A 17,595-nucleotide genomic window follows, 5' to 3' on the forward strand; every position below is an offset into this window, starting at 1 on the left:
TTTCATAGATGATGACCTATATATTGATTTGCTTAGAAGTTGGAAAATGTTAACAGTAGAAAGTTTAGAACAATGTGGTACCAGTCAGGTTTCTTGACACTTTCAGGTTTAAATGGTCCTAACTATCATTCAGTTAGTTTCTGGCCTTTGCAGCCCGGAACCTCTTGTCTTCAGTGTCTTGACTAAAGGACAATGAACTGTAGGAACAAGCTATAAACAAAGGAAGCATCTTAAAAGCAAAAGTCACCTCCGATCATTCTGTTTTTGTTTTTATTGAACACAGACCTGAACGCTTCTGTGCTTCTCAATGGTTAGGACACGGCTATCGAGCAGGTAGAAGAAGCACAAAGGTAGAAGGAGGGGATCTCACTCTAATCATACAATCATTGGCCACCAGCACGTCAATGGACCTCCAGGGGCCTCCTGGGGTCCTCTCCTGTCTCTGAGGGGCAGGGCTTCCTGGAGCGATCGCTGCTCCTATCCCAAAGCTTTTCTAGGCATCACAATCCTACTGCTTTCCATCGGGAGCCCAAGAATGGCAAAACTACTGTATCCATCCTGCCCTGACCCGTTAAGTGCAGTCTGTTTCCTTGAACTGTTAGGTTGGGCGTGTGAGGAGAATGGATAGAGGCGTTCACACTTGTTCTTTCTTCAATATTATGCTGACTCTCTTCTTAGCTCTTGGGCAAACATAAAGAAGGACCTAGGGTGAGGTGGGAATAGGCATACGTAAGGGGGACAGCGTTTTCTGGAATTTTTAAATACCACCAAGGCACTGGTAGTTAAGTGGGCTGGAGGGGGGGTGGGGGGGCGATGACCAAAATTTTAGAATTTCTGTCAATTCACAGGACAAAGATTCATGACTGCCCTTTTCAGTTCCCAAAGTATTTATTGAGGGATTCGTTGCCAGATCAGTCTACTTATTGGAAAGAGGCACTCTTGTTACAGGGAGTTATGTCAAGACTGGAGCTGTCAGCACTGGTGGTGGAGTCCAGTTGGGTCACGCTTTCTGATCCCTTCCTACAGAGCAGGGTAAGAAAGTGCATCAGTCAGGTGGGAAACGCATGTGCTGCCTCTCCAAAGTCCAGGAGTGCTTAACACTGTGATGTCTATCATTCAGGACAATAAATTACGTGCACAAAAGGAATTTATCATAACAGGAAATTTTAAAAGTGACAATTTCATCACACGGTTACACTGCTGTTTTCCTTTTTTTCACTTTTTTTTTGTGGTTTTGTCCTTTTTTGTTTCATTTTTTCATTTCCATTTTTGTTTTTTATGGAGGTTCAGGGGAGAGTCAAGATTTGATCCACTGAAGTGTAATCACCCTCCATGATATATATGTTAGAAAAAATATCAGCAGCAAGACTCTCTGGAAGTAGGTTGTTTGATGTAGCTAGTCTGTCTTTTCTGTTTTGCCCTCTTTCACGGCGGCCTCTGAAGTTTTCCGCAGGGGGGTTTTCTCCGAGTTGGCATGTCCTTGGCCAGAATCCGCCGCTCCGCCATTTTTGTGGGTCGTGTGTTTTTCCAAGTAGTTCAGCATTTCACTGAGGACTGTTTGGAAAGTGCTTAGGGCTGCACATATTGCTGGAGTCCCAAAGCCATGAGTGATCAAACTGGAAACGAGAGGTGGTAGGAGAAAGAGATGAGCAACATACAGTATGAAATAGGACAATAAATCCCCCATTTGATCCAGAACATTCAATTCAATAGGCATTTTTTTATATCCCTAAGTGGTGCCAAGCATGTGGAAGATAGAGCACAAGTCAGTGTATTCCTTTTGACCATAAGAAATTTGGAATGTATTTGGAAGAAGGTTTGTCATTAATAGAGTTGACATGCATGAATTATTAGCAAGTCTGAATATTTAACACATGACTCTGACTCTCTGTCTCATCAGGAAAGTCAGAAAATACAACTTTCTATGTGTGGGAATCATCTCGTTTTAAAGAATGATATCCATGCTTGATTGGGCATAGATCATATAAGAAGAAATCAAAATTGGTCGAGTATGTCTGATGGCTGTTTCTCTGGCTTCATTCTTTTCTTCTTCATAGTAATAGGGTTTTATCTGGGCAGGTGGCCATGCAGCTGGGGACTATATTTCCAAGCTTCCCTTGCAGCTAGATCTGAACAAGGGACTAACCCTCCCACAATAAAATATGAGGGGCTGTCTGAGACTCCCACCTGCTTGAAAGCAAACTGAGTGCCCTTTGTGTCCTCTCAAAATAGTTATGCAGCTATGCAGCTGAGGATAGTCACCTTGGCGATGGAGATGGAGCATCATAGAAGGGACCCCCTCACCTCTAGTCTCTTTAGTGAGAGAAAAATAAAATTCCACCTTATGTACACCACTCTGCATTTGGGTTTGAGCAGCTAACTAATTAACTAATAATCATAACTAATAAGCAAATGCAGGGTGCCATTGCAACCTCAGTATAGGTAGCCCTTCCTACGATGACAGATATTTCTAGTTGAACAAGTAAGTGCGTATTCACTCTTCTTGTGAATAAAAGCCGTCCAGATTGTCCACTTGGTCAACTGTCTCTGAAGTAACACTGCCAGGTTGCTCTCCATTATTCATACTTGAAATAATATTGAAAAATATGCTTGACATATATTATGCATGTTATACTATGTATACAACATGATATATATATATATATATATATATATATATATATTTAAAAAACCAAACTATCAACTGCTTACAAGCCCTAGGTTGTTAAAACTTTAGAAGTTTTTAACTATCCTTCAAAACATGTTAGCTAGTTACCTCTTTTAGGGTATGTAATTTTTAGGAACAAAAATAGTGAAATTTTAAAACAATGAAAACGAGGGACTTAGGGTCTAATGCAGCCTACCCATATCACCCCAGTGGTGATGATAATAATAAGATAACATGGAATTGTGTTTATATTAATCCATTTAAAGGACTCAGAATAGTGGCTTTGGGGCTTTAATGGTGAGGGTAAAATTTTCTGCCTGTCCCTCATTACACTGCACAGGTTGCTAGCATCCTTCATCTGAATATCTTGCAAAGATTACCTTATGTCTAGGACATAATTAACACACTCAATAAAGGAAAACAACTTCGGTCTCTAATTAATAAGAAATAAGAATGGTCAGTGCTTGGCCAACTATGTGCACCAAATTTGTAATATAAGACATCATCATAGTTTGAGCATATGCATATCTTTGCTGCAGTATCTTGCACTACTGAGTAGGAAAACTGACTTCCGCTCCATTTCTACAATGAGAAGAATCCATACGCTTTAGGATCTGTCAGGGAGTCTGGACAACAAATGGAATTGATGGGAGCGGTGGAGTAATTAAGCATGGCTGCACCCACACAAAGAACTGAGGGAAGCCACCCATCGATATCTAGATGCTTGGACCTGGGTACAAACTATCTCTTTTCTTGTGTTTTTCTCATGCTTCAGGGATCCTTACATCATTAGATGAGTTTTATTTTCATCTCTACTGCCATGTCCTCTTTGGTTATGACTGCCTTCTTCATCTATAACTGAATATGCAGAATTAATTTTGCTAGGTTAAACATTAAAGTTAATAGCCAATATTTGAGTTCTGACCCTATGGAAAGCCCTATTCTGGGTACTCTATCCTGTATCATCTCACATAATCCTGGCATCAACACTAAGTAGGTATTATCTCTGTTTTATAGATGAAGAAACTAATGCCAGAGAAGTAATAATTTGCCTGAGAAATCTAATATTCTCTATTGCCTCTACTTATGTTATTCTCGGGCTAAGGGTGTGTTTTAGTCCTTTTCTTTGCCAAATCACATTATGTTGGCAGTTTCAGCTTAGTTTCTCTAATTTTGTTCTGTGGGCAGACTTGTAGGCCCAGAAGATGTTACTTCTTTGTGTTCAATTTCCTGTCTAAGACCAGGGTTTTTAAAAATCAAGTACAAAATGGATAGGTGTATATAAATGCTTCAATTCTCCATGTCCAGAAGAGATGTCACCATAATGAAAGATTCTTAGGCTGGTATCCTTCTTGGCTGAGGGCCTTTCTTGCTTCTGAAATATGTACCTGCTCATTAGCAGGTTGCATTGTCATCTCTGCCCTGCACTGAGAACCAGGTGTCCCAAGTCTTCACAGTGGCTCTGACCTTAGGCAATTTGTGATTTGGGGGAAGTTACTTAGCCTTGTAAGATGACAATGGTCTAACTAGAACATCTGCATGGTTCTTTCCAACTCTAAGCTTCAATTCATTATTATCCATGCTTATGGTGCTCTTCTTAAAATGCAGGCATGAACAGAAGGTTATGGAAGTTGAAAGAACACTGAGCTCAACAGATTAGTCATAAATTGATTGCGGAACATTCAACATAAGAAAAGTAATTACTTGAACTGTTATCTTTCCACATGAAAAACATTATGCAAATTTTGTTGGTTTCCTTAATTTAACAATACCTTCACATTGAAAAGCATGCATCTGCCTGCCCCCTCCCTAGGTGATACTAAATGTAAAGCATAACCTCTGTTCTAATAGCTTTCAGTGAGGTTTATGAAGCCAAATAATTAATCTAACATTGTTTTAGAATAGCACAGAAAAATGTGAAATCACAGGATGATCAAAAACAACAACAGCAACAAACTTCTGGGAATATCATGACAGTGGCCCCAACCACTCCAGAAAAACAAGTGTATATCTCACTCTTAGTGACATACAAAAAGGAGAAAAGTAATAATGTAGAACATATAGAAAAATAGAAGAAAAACAGAACTGGTAATGCTGACTTTCAGTCCTAGACGGAAAATAAACTAAGGTCATCTGTAATGTAATACACTATAGTCCAATCTTAAAAGGCTTTGATACCGGAAATTGCTTTTTTTCTTTCGAAAATATTAGTTTTTAACCACAGACTTAATATTTGGTTATACTTGGCATTTGCATGCATTTTCATAAGATTAACATCAGAGAACATTTCCTAAGTAGATAGCAAGTATTACCTGGGTAAATAGTAGCCATGATGGTTTGAAGTAGGTAGTCAAAATCTAGAAGTTCTAAATTCAAATTCATCTAAAAGTTGACCCTCATGAGACAAGTGAAAGAGACAGCTAGCAATGTATCATCTTCATGTCACATTTAAAAAATTTTTGCTGAAGAATGGCAAAGGATACAAATGTTATGTAGATTTCTTAACACATTTGCATTTCCTAGGTCTCCTTCCTTTATCCTTTTGATCATGTGTTCTATTACTTTATTTTAAAAAGGCTAATCTCAGGCATATGTCCTCTCCATCCCCAAACCTATGATGGTCATTCTTAGTTGTGTATCTTTGTTTGCCCTCTTTCTTCTTTTAAGCCAATCAAAGTCTACTCGCCCTTCAAAGCTCTTTGGATGTTACTGAAAATAGGGAATTAGTTTCCTGATCCCTTGATTAAGATATTGAAAAAGAGGTGCTCCTGCCACAGTGATGAGAAGACTTTAATAGAATCCTGAGGAGAAAGGAGTTACATTCCATCCAAAAATGTGAAGTAGAGCAGAGAGAAGACAATGGGAAGAAAATAGACCCATGAGAGTAAGATCTCAGTCACCAAAGTGAGGAAGAAGAATGGGTGGCCTTACAGCAAAAGTGATCATCAAAGTCTACACAATTTTAATGTAAGTGGCAAAAAGGATGCGATGTGTCTCTAAAAACGTGTGGTTTGGGCTCGTACTATAAACTTGTTATCATAATTATAGTCTAATCTTAAAAAATAAAGAGTGCTAAAACAAAGGAAAAAACCCCACAAATCAAAAGCAAAAATAATAAAACAAACAAGGCTGAGATGGGGCACTACTGTCATTAGCCTATACTACTCTGCTGCTTGCATTTGGGTAAGAGTCACCTCCAGGGGGCAGCAGCCTTGGGAGAAGGAGTGGGGACTTCAATGTATGGAATCATTGCGTTAACAAAGGCTAACATTTCCTTGGTTCCATTTGGTAGTCTCTGATGCAGGCAGACCTTAAAGTTCAAGAATGAGGAAGGGAAATAATGCAGGGATAGGCCTGGCTTGGGGAAGATAGTGCTATGTTTGCATATAAAAGACTAAATGATAATTAAGATGCTTTGCTCTTTTTTTAATTTTATTGATTTTTTACAGAGAGGAAGGGGGAGGGATAGAGAGTTAGAAACATCGATGAGAAACATCTGTCAGCTGCCTCCTGCACAGCCCCTACTGGGGCTGTGCCCACAACCAAGGTACATGCCCTTAACCGGAATTGAACCTGGGACCCTTCAGTCCGCAGGCCGATGCTCTATCCACTGAGCCAAACTGGTCAGGGCGCTTTGCTCTTTTCAAACTGTCAATAGAGTTGAGACTTTAAGTATAGGAAACTCCTATTTCAGGATAAAGAAAACACAGGACTGTGTTTCTGAGACACTAGCATGTTAGGTAATCTTTGAAAAATTATGGGAGATGAGAAAGGATGTAGTGAGATGGAACAGAGAAACATGCCTTTATAATCAAAGTGGGGGGAAAGAGACAGATTTGAGAAACTACGTTTTTAAATTACATTTAATTAGTCCCTTAACAAATTTCTTATAATGGGATATTTTTAAAACAAGTTTATTGAGTTTGAATTTACATAGGGTAACAGTTAGTCTTTTTAGGTATATAGTTTGCTGAATTTTGACAACCTCATAGGGTCATATAATCACCACCATTATCTAAAAGTGTGGTCGTGCTCCTTTTCAATGCATTCACTCTCCTTGCCCCCAGCTACTGAGAATCAGTGCTCCAATTTCTATGCCCAGAGTTTTTGCTTTTTCCTCTAAATACCATCTAAACTGAATCATGAAGTCTATAGACTTCTTATGACTGCCTCATTTCACTTAACATAATAATTCTGAGATTCATCCACTTTGTTGTGTTTATCAATAGATTCCTTTTATTGCTGTAAGTGTTCCAGTGAAGGGGTTTATCACACTTTGTTCATGTAATGGATTATTACAAACCTGAAATGTTAACATAGAGGTGATCACTGAAGTGCTGTCTGGGTTTCTGAACCCAATAAAGTAGCTACTATTTCCTCTACAAAAGTCTTATAGAGCAGTAGCAATGCAATTTACTGTAGGATTTTAGCAATGCATCTGTCAAATTCTCCCAAAATACCACGTGATAAGTAGGGGTCGGGTCGGGGGGTGGGTAGGGGAAGTGAGCTAGATGACAGCAGAGTGAGGAAGAGTCACAGCTGGTTGGACGATGAAACCCAAAGTGTGGACTTAAGGGCAACTGTCAACCTTGAAGGACATCTCTGGTGGAGCTCCACAAGGCTCTCTCATTAATTCCACGCTGCTCGACATGTCAATTGACAATGTGGTTGGAGGCATCATGGATTTGTAACTTAATGGCTGGAATTAAAATAGAGAGGAAAATTCCTGCGTTGGATAGCAAAAACCAACGTGCAGAAATACCTTAATGTGGTAAAAAGCTTAGTTGGTGGCCAAAATCAATGATGTGAAATTTAGGGGAGATTAAGGAAAACATATTCACTTGCAGTACACTGAGAGATCTGACTCAAGAGTAATTGTTAGGAAAATGTCTTACCAAATCAGTAAGTCTAAACTAAAAAAAGCAAGGGTCAAAATTTGAGGTTTGAATCATAGCTTGTCAGGCTCAGTAGCTATATTTATCTTGAACTATTCTTTCTGTCTCTAACTAGATTCCAGCCCATTGATTTCATTTTCCTATTACTAATTTCACACTGAGGAGCAGGAAGTTTCTGACAACTGATTGTGAGCAATATAATCACCTGCTGAGAAAAAGCTAGACTGACAGTTTATAGCACCTGATGTTAGAGAAAATGTAACTTATACTTAACAGTCATCTTCTTAATTTTATTCATGGTTTTAAAAACTCCTATTTTGCTAGATCTCCCAATTAACATTCTCTAGAGCATCTTTCTGCAACATAAACCATCTCTTCAAATTGGCTGAGTTCAGGAAAGCTGTAACTGTTTGCTGGATCTGTTACCACTGTAATTAGCTAGTTGTTAATATTTATAATAGGAAGAAGGCACACCTGCGGACTTACAGCTTTTGCCTTTTTATAAGGTGACTTCCTAACCTCTTCTTGACCAATGACTTGACCTGAATAAGTTCTGATGCATCCTTTAACTTTTTAAAGGAGACTATATTGCAACAGTTCAAACTTTATTCTCTATCAGTGGCATTACAAACAAAGAAACTGAGCCAACTGGTGTGGCTCAGTGGTTGAGCCATGAACCAGTCTACCTATGAACCAGGAGATCATGGTTTAATTCCCAGTCAGGGTACAAGCTGGGTTGCAGGCTCAATCCCCAGTAGGGGGCGTGCAGGAAGCAGTTGATCAATGATTCTCATCATTGATGTTTCTATCCCCTCTCCCTTCTTCTCTGAAGTCAATGAAAAAAATACTTTTTTAAAATGAAGAAATTGTGAGTCAGAATTAAAAAAGGTAATGGAGGATGAAAGAGAAGAGATTTCTAATGGAAAGGAAATAAATTACAATCATTTTTCTTTTACCTTCTGCAGTTTTGCTAATCAGATTTTAGTGACAACCAATCTATAACTCAGTGTTTATACACATAAACTATAGTCATGTGCCACATACCAATGTTTTGGTCAGTGACTGACAGCATATACGATGGCGCTACACCATCTAGGGTGTGTAAGTATACTCTATAATGTTTGCACAGAGAGGAAATAGCCAGGGATGTATTTCTCAGAGACACATCAATGTTTCTCTCTCCCTCTCCCTCTCCCTCTCCCTCTCCCTCTCCCTCTCCCTCTCCCTCTCCCTCTCCCTCTCCCTCTCCCTCTCCCTCTCCCTCTCCCTCTCCTTTGCTCTGACTCTCCCTCTCTCTCTTCTGCCCTCTATCCCTTTTACTCTCTAGAAATCAATGGAAAAAATATCCTCAGGTGAGGATTAACAAAGAAACAAGCAAAAGAAACTACCCCCATAATTAAGGTGCCACATGACTGTACTTGACATTAATGATGATGACTATCAAGAAACTTCCATAGAATAGAAATGTCAAAAACTTCTCTTTACGCATTGTGATCCTTGATTAAGGGCATTTTTTTTTCTCTTGGGGCCAAGGTCTTATGTGTTTATCTTTAAAATCTCCAAAACTTCAGTGTTAACTTGAAATGGAAGTTAATATAAGATTGTGAATGGACAATGTACCAGAGGGACAAGAGCTATTTTACTTTCCTTAATCTGAGTAAATATGGTTTACATTTCCCTAGCTTTGTTATATCCTAGACAAAACTGTTTCCATATTGCTCGAATTGTCCTTCAGAAGTGCTTTATCATTACTTTAATTGATCTGTCTAAACTAATTTAAATTAAACCACTAAAGCAATTTTCTAAAACGTAGCCTAAAGCAAACTCTTGTGGAATCTTCCCCTGGATTCTTCCTCTATTGGCAAGAGATGGGCCCGGACTCCAGCACATTCTTTCCACCTACTAAGCGAACATTGATTTAATATGTACTGAAAAGAAAACAGAAGCCTCATTAGTATTTGCCACTGAAGACTGGGTCACTCAGCTGTGTCTGCCAACCATGGATGGATTTTTCTAGCTTTCTTTCGATATACCAAAAGCTGGAAGTAATAGATACTATTATGCTACAAACTGGAAGACTGAAAGTCAAGAGAAAATAGCCAACTGCCATTTTCTCATTTCATTTTGTCAAATTTCAGTTTTCTCCCTGGACAATGTTTGACAAGCCGGCTTCTTTTCCTCCATTTCTTTTGGTACGTGTAAAGGTTGAAATAGTTTGGGCTATTATTGCTACTATTTTGTTATGTTGCATTATTCCAATGGATGTTTGCTAATGTGTATCTTTGATTTTCTGAATTGCATGCGGATGCCACTGACATCAACTTCAGTTCTATTTTTTGGCCTCCAGGAGGCATGCAGGTAGCAAGATTTAAAGGGAAGACAAATCTCCTTTTCCTTCCTTCCTGGGTTATTCAGCTACTGCAGGCTGAGTTCCAAATACAGCCCCAGGCTCAGTCTGTTCTCCCTACTCTAGTTTTTGGTGGCGGCCAGAAAAGCGCCTTCTTGCTCTCATGAGAACAGCTGTGAGGGCAGGGGGCTGGGAAACAGACCCTGGAGAATACCAGCAAAGGATTGTGGGCCTTCTCAGAAAAACCTTCCTTCTGTTCATCTCTCTGAAGCAGCACAGCCCTGAATATAGGCCAACGAGAGAGAGATCGCACCCAGAGGAAAGTAGCTGGGTCCTGTTCTTCCAGAATTTGATGGCATCTATCCTAACAGGTTGAAGAAATAGAGGGAATGGAAACTGTCTGATTGTACTTATTTTCTACGTAGATTATATTATCCCATGGCCCCAAGTAATTTAAAATTGAGTTTAATCAAGGTGCATATTTATGATACATTTTGCTTTGGTGGCTACACATCATTGAAATGTACTCATTAGCAAGGCCTTCACAGCACTTACAGTGGTCTGTGGCTCCTTCAGCTGGTGTGGTTCTCAAACCTAGAATCACCCAAGGAACTTTTTTTTTCTTTTGAATACTAATGTGTGGGTCCCACCCCAGAGATCCTGATTTCATTGGTTTGGGAGGGGTCCAAAACATTAGTATTTTTAAAACAGTTTAAATGCAGCTAGGGAGTTGGATGTGTTTTCTTAGGGCCAAGAAATAATACCTAACTACCATGACTGCTATCCTTTCTGGGAAAGGGAAAATGATGAATTTCTTCAGCATTTCCCCCAAGAACTTCGGCAGAGCCTGAGTTCTATGGAATGTCAATAAGTATTTTGAGAAAACACACACACACACACACACACACACACACACACACAAATAGTTTCTGTGATCAAGTTTTGAAAACAGGGGACTAAGTTTTCTTTTCATTCAAAAACGGGTTCCATTCAAAAGGTTCTGGGAGCCTTTGACATGCTAGTGTGCACTGGCGCACTTCAAGAGAGGTGTAATAGTCAGGGTTTCTTGATCCGAGAAACACTTGATCATGAGACAATTTCAAGGCGCATCTCATGGAACTAATGCTCTATGAAACTCACTTTGGAGAAATGTGTTTGTGACTGTCCCGAACCTCTGCCAGATTGGGAGACATGCTGCCTCCTCACCCCCCTAAGGCCACACTCCTCCTGCTCTTCTCAGCCACTAATTCTGAGGTCCCAAAGGGGAATGGGTCCTTGGGATTCCATTTCGTTTCAGTTCCGCTCAATGGTCATCTGGGCAGTCCAGCTCAATGCTAAGGGTACAATCATTGCACACCCATTAGGAAAGACCAAAATCCAACACAGACAAGTCAACTTTTTTAAGATAAACACTTTTTCTTTTTTACTTTTATCCTATTTTTTTTAACATATGGGAATAGAGCTTTTGTGGATAAGTGAACCATTTCCTTATATTTCTCCCTACTAGACCATTAATATTTTCTATAGTATAAAGGAATGAAGGCACTAATCTTAGGACTGTTGTGCTTTTTTAGCTAAACCCTATTCAATTGTTGACTTAAAAATAAATGAGTGGCTAAAGCATAAAGAGAAGAAATGAGATCGTATGGAAATATAGCATAAATAATGATTTAAAACAGAGCAGTCAACCAACAATGGAGTAAAACACCATTGGTCTAGAACAGTGGTTCTCAATCTGTGGGTCGCGACCCCTTTGGGGGTCGAACGACCCTTTCACAGGGGTCGCCTAAGACCATCGGAAAACACATCTATAATTACATATTGTTTTTGTGATTAATCACTATGTTTTAATTATGTTCAATTTGTAACAATGAAAATACATCCTGCATATCAGATATTTACATTAAGATTCATAACAGTAGCAAAATTACAGTTATGAAGTAGCAACAAAAATAATTTTATGGTTGGGGGTCACCACAACATGAGGAACTGTATGAAAGGGTCGCGGCATTAGGAAGGCTGAGAACCACTGGTCTAGAAGGAGCTTTAGAGATCATCCAGCTAAACTGCATCGATTTACAGATGGACACACAGAGGCTGGACTGGTGAAGTGCCTGCCCTCGATCCACACGTCCAGCTGGTAACCGAGACAAGACTGAGCTAGGCCTCCTGACATTCCCCTGAGTGTTTCCCATGATCCCCTGCTGTCTCCCTACGTCTGTTCCCCAGTCCATAGCTCAAAAAACCAGAAATTATTTAAATAAAAATTCACCGATTTTCTTCCCCAGTGTATGCATTCCCACAAATCAGTTATTCACACGTAACTATTGTGGGCCATTTTTGCCACTTATTATTAGAAACAACTGCCTCTGGTTTATGTTATTTCAATTACTAACCTCCTCCCTGCTGAACCTAAAAATCCATGAAAATGTCATCAAATGACCCGCTTTTACATATGTACCTCTTGTAGCATTTAAAACAAATGCCACACAACTTGTGAAGTACAATAAATATTGGCAACTGATTGAATTCTTTAATTTTCCACTTAGTATTACATTAATGTAAGTGATTTAATGTTGATTCATATGAGAAGAGCATCGTGATTCCATTTGTCTGCTGAGGAAGTGAAAACTGTTTTAGTCTAGTAGACATTGCTGTTAGTGCAAGGTTTACTTCAAGGGAGTCTCCTTCCTTTTGTGTAAATACAGATTACCCTTGCCCACTTAACTGGTGAATAAGACCTGGTGAGCATATTTTTCTTTGCACCTGGGAATGGCACTCACCTGCGAAGTTTACCTTTTAAAGTTTAATTTCAACCTTATGTAAAGGAGCTTAAGTTTGGGAAGGATTTTTTTTTTCCTTCACAATTCAGGCTCACTATTTCAATATTCTTTTTTTTTTTTTAAATATATTTTAGAAAGAAACAGGAAGATGGCGGCATAGGTTAACGCCGGAGATTGCTGCCTCGAACAACCACTTCAGAGATATAACTAAAGGACAGACAGACATCATCCAGAACCACAGGAAGGCTGGCTGAGTGGAAATTCTACAACTAGGAGGAAAGAGAATATCATACCCAGACTCAGAGGAGGCGCAGTGCTGAAGTGAAATACTCAGGTGCGGAGTGTGCGCGCGGAGCGGGATGGCGGCGGAGGGCGCGGTTGTTGTTTTCAATCGGGAGGCAGTTTCAGACTCTGAGCTCCAGATCCAGGCGAGTCTCTAGGGACCCAGACTCAAACGGGAGAAGCGGGACCGTCTGGCTTCGGTCAGAACTCGAAGGCAGCTTTCTCTCCGAGGTTTGCAGCAGTTGCTGGGACTCTGAGAGGCAGAGCCCCTAGGGACGGAACTGAGAGCAGCCATAACTGCTTGCTCCGGCCTGCCCTGTAGATCCCCGGGGACCCGCCCCGCCCAAGCCCTGCGCAGCACCATTTGCCGGATAGCCTCAGGCAAAGGCTAGATTAGCACCGCCCTAGAGATCCAGCACAGAAGCTCTCCCACTGCAGACACAGCTGACTCTGATAGCCAGTTAGCCTGGAGGTCAAATCACCCCTGGTATTACCGACAACAATCAAGGCTTAACTACAAGCTGCGCACAAAGACCACTAGGGGGTGCACCAAGAAAAGATAAAAAAATGCGGAGACAAAGAAACAGGACGCAAATGTCAGAAATGGAAGATATAGAGCTCAAAACCACACTTTTAAGGTCTCTCAATAACTGTCTAGAAGCTGCCGATAAACTTAGTAAGGCCCTTGAAAAGACTGGTGAGACCGCCGATAGATGTAGTGAGATCCTCAAGAAATCTAATGAGACCCTCGATGTTATGATAAAGAACCAACTAGAAATTAAGCATACACTGACTGAAATAAAGAATATTATACAGACACCCAACAGCAGACCAGAGGAGCGCAAGAATCAAGTCAAAGATTCAAAACACAAAGAAGCAAAAAACACCCAACTGGAAAAGCAAAATGAAAAAAGAATCCGAAAATACGAAGATAGTGTAAGGAGCCTCTGGGACAGCTTCAAGCGTACCAACATCAGAATTATAGGGGTGCCAGAAGATGAGAGAGACCAAGATATTGAAAACCTATTTGAAGAAATAATGACAGAAAACTTCCCCCACCTGGTGAAAGAAATAGACTTACAGGTCCAGGAAGCGCAGAGAACCCCAAACAAAAGGAATCCAAAGAGGACCACACCAAGACACATCATAATTAAAATGCCAAGAGCAAAAGACAAAGAGAGAATCTTAAAAGCAGCAAGAGAAAGAAACCCAGTTACCTACAAGGGAATACCCATACGACTGTCAGCTGATTTCTCAACAGAAACTTTGCAGGCCAGAAGGGAGTGGCAAGAAATATTCAAAGTGATGAATACCAAGAACCTACAACCAAGATTACTTTATCCAGCAAAGCTATCATTCAGAATGGAAGGTCAGATAAAGAGCTTCACAGATAAGGAAAAGCTAAAGGAGTTCATCACCACCAAACCAGGATTATATGAAATGCTGAAAGGTATCCTTTAAGAAGAGGAAGAAGAAGAAAAAGGTAAAGATACAAATTATGAACAACAAATATGCATCTATCAACAAGTGAATCTAAGAATCAAGTGAATAAATAATCTGGTGATCATAATAGAATCAGGGACATAGAAAGGGAATGGACTGACTATTCTTGGGGGGGAAAGGGGTGTGGGAGATGCGGAAAGAGACTGGACAAAAATCGTGCACCTATGGAAGAGGACAGTGGGTGGGGAGTGAGGGCGGAGGGTGGGGCGGGAACTGGGAGGAGGGGAGTTATGGGGGGAAAAAAGAGGAACAAATGTAATAATCTGAACAATAAAGATTTAATTTAAATAAATAAATATATATATATATATATATTTTATTGATTTTTTACAGAGAGGAAGGGAGAGAGATAGAGAGTTAGAAACATCGATGAGAGAGAAACATCGATCAGCTGCCTCCTGCACATCTCCTACTGGGGATATGCCCGCAACCCAGGCACATGCCCTTGACCGGAATCGAACCTGGGACCTTTCAGTCCGCAGGCCGACGCTCTATCCACTGAGCCAAACCGGTTTCGGCTATTTCCAATATTCTTAAATAAAATGGGCTTAGATGTCCCCTTGGACTAGGCAGAACATCCTAAAGGAAGCTTACTATTTTGATTTCTTAAATGCTAAGCTTAGTTGTGTAATTTGTTTCATGATGCTTTCTTTTGGGATTAGAGACTGAATTTAAATTTCTTCATTTCTCTTCTGGCCCTAAAAATACTTGTGCAAGATTAAGAAATTCACCCACTGTACCCTGACCAGTTTGGCTCAGTGGATAGAGCGTCGGCCTGCGGACTGAAGGGTCCCAGGTTTGATTCCGGTCAAGGGCATGTACCTTGGTTGTGAGCACATCCCCAGTGGGGGGTGTGCAGGAGGCGGCTAATTGATGTTTCTCTCTCATCGACGTTTCTAACTCTCTATCCGTCTCCCTCTCCCTTCCTCTCTGTAAAAAAATCAATAAAATATGTAAATAAATAAAAAGAAATTCACGCACTGCAGATTACCTCCCCTGCCACTTTCCCATCCCAAGGGAGGGGGCCTATACACACTGTAGGCTCCGTGGAGAGGACCAAACATGCTCATGCTTAAGTAAAGAGAAACATCCTCTCTTCAGCATGTTGCCAACCACATAGCACTCAGAAGATGCTGGTTGAGTTGACCGGGATGCATGACATATGTGGATGAGTAGCCCAGGAACAAAAAACTCAGAGAGGCATGAGAGCTGTCTTTAGCGGCTGGGAGGGGAACAGGATAGAACTGAGTCAGTAAGACCCCCAAGGAGGGGGGCTTTAGGGAGACAGATGTTGCCTCATTGGGAAAAAAAGGCATTTCTAATAGAGCTGTCAGAGATAGGAAGATGCTTACTCGAGCAAAGAGCAGTCTATCATTGCAAGTTTTCAAGCCTGGAACGGGTGACAACTTGACAGGGATGCTGAACAGAAGATCCAAATATTGAAGAAGAGTGGGGAATATAAGGGAGCTTTCAACAGTGAGAATCAATGGAAAAATTTAATCACCAGCAGGCACACAGGTATCTGGGAATGCTGTACATTTCTTATTTTCAAAGCATTATGGAAGTAGCAGGAGCATCTAATTCTAAGGTGTGGTGTCAGCACACTTTCTGACTCAAATAGGAGAATTACTAGTAAGCACGTTGATCATTCCACTTCTTCAGCCCATGGCCCTGGGGAATGAATCAGTGGCAGATTCATCTAAGACCTAACATAGCTAGCATCATTATCTTCATTTATTAACGTATATTTGCTAGGCACATACTGTGTGCTAAGTACTGTGGATGTAAAAATGAAAGCCTGCACTCTGCTTAATTCTCTATTATAAAATCTCTCTCATATAAGTCTTTGAATATAATTGTGTTCCACATTAAAAGTCCCTAAAGAATGGGACAGTCCTTTAGTTAGTTATCTTTCACCGTCTGCCATTAGCATGGTAAAATATTAGAAACAATAACATTTCAGGCTGCCAATTGAGTGCCGAGAGAGAAAATTTCCTCTGTTTCTGATAGACTGTTCTTTCTAAACTGAGTGAGTGTTAACGACAGTCTAACCTCCTTCCCTATTCATGTTGCCAGATGCTTGACTTCAGATTCAATGTGATTATGAGAACGTAAAAGGTAAAAAAGGGAAAAGTTTTTAACATTTCCTGAGGCCTCAGAGGAGAATTCCTAACATTTTGAAAAATTAGGGCTCTGGGTTTCTATCTTAGCAGAACCTGTTCTGTCCGTGGAACCCGATGTCACTGATCTCACAGCCGTTGCCATTCCTGGGAATTGTCTACAGGGTCTCCTGCAGATTTCATTTCATTTTCTTCCCACTTCCAGTAGGAGCTGTGGTGTCTACTGTGTTCTCTACAGCAAGACACTTTTTTTTTTCACACTCACTAAATTATATATAATGAATAAATCTGCCTCCTGTTATTTTGATGGAAACAGCAGTCTTCCAGGCTGTGAAAAGCGAGGAGGGTCCCTGCACGCACGGGGTTCCAGAGCACCCTGATATGTCAACTACTCTGATCACATCCTCGCTTTACCGGGACATATTCAACCTGCCGAAAGTAAGCCACAGTTCTTAAGGAACCAAATCAAGCACCCTATCAGGTGTAATTCAAGTGGTCTGCACTGGGAAGGAGATTTTGACTAAATAAAGTAGTAGCACAGGTGATGTTACTAATTATTCTATATGTCCATCCAATCATGCTCTCTTCTTTTTTCCCAGCCAGCACTCACCAAAAACTGGAAAATAAGACTCTGCCAATGGACTGTTTTCAAAGTTAGGAATCTCTTTGATATGTTAGTGTACAGGACAGAACTTTACATAACTCTCGGCGTCACTTTAAACATGAATAAGAATTGTTTTTCCAATAGTCTAGGAATATCCCAGGACCGTGGTTCTTAATGCTGCCTCACTATCAGAATCAGCTTCAGATCTGCAAATAACAGATGCCTGAGTGCAATCCTAGACTTGTTGGGTCAGATCTTTAAAGGGGTACTCCAGTTCTTAAGAGTTTTAAAACGCTCTGAGAGAGAGAGTGTCCACTGTGAAGCCAGGTTTAAGGGCTGCACTTGTAACGTGTGGAGTCTCTTTCAAGGTCAGGCAACACGCTGACTTTTACA

The 17,595-nt window shown here is 40.5% G+C and overlaps 1 protein-coding gene across 1 annotated transcript in view; it reads right to left on the reverse strand.

Annotated features, from left to right (window-relative positions):
• Window positions 1-1,382: 1,382 nt before the first annotated feature.
• Window positions 1,383-17,595, reverse strand: part of TFAP2D (transcription factor AP-2 delta) — a 52,758-nt gene continuing 36,545 nt past the window's right edge. Inside the window, exon 8 of the mRNA XM_036315995.1 lies at window positions 1,383-1,616. Within this exon, the coding sequence (XP_036171888.1) occupies window positions 1,397-1,616 (220 nt within the window). The 3' untranslated portion in view covers window positions 1,383-1,396. The remainder of the gene's footprint in view (window positions 1,617-17,595) is intronic.

The sequence above is a fragment of the Myotis myotis genome, unplaced genomic scaffold (assembly GCF_014108235.1).
Source record: "Myotis myotis isolate mMyoMyo1 unplaced genomic scaffold, mMyoMyo1.p scaffold_m19_p_7, whole genome shotgun sequence".
Taxonomy (NCBI): domain Eukaryota; kingdom Metazoa; phylum Chordata; class Mammalia; order Chiroptera; family Vespertilionidae; genus Myotis; species Myotis myotis.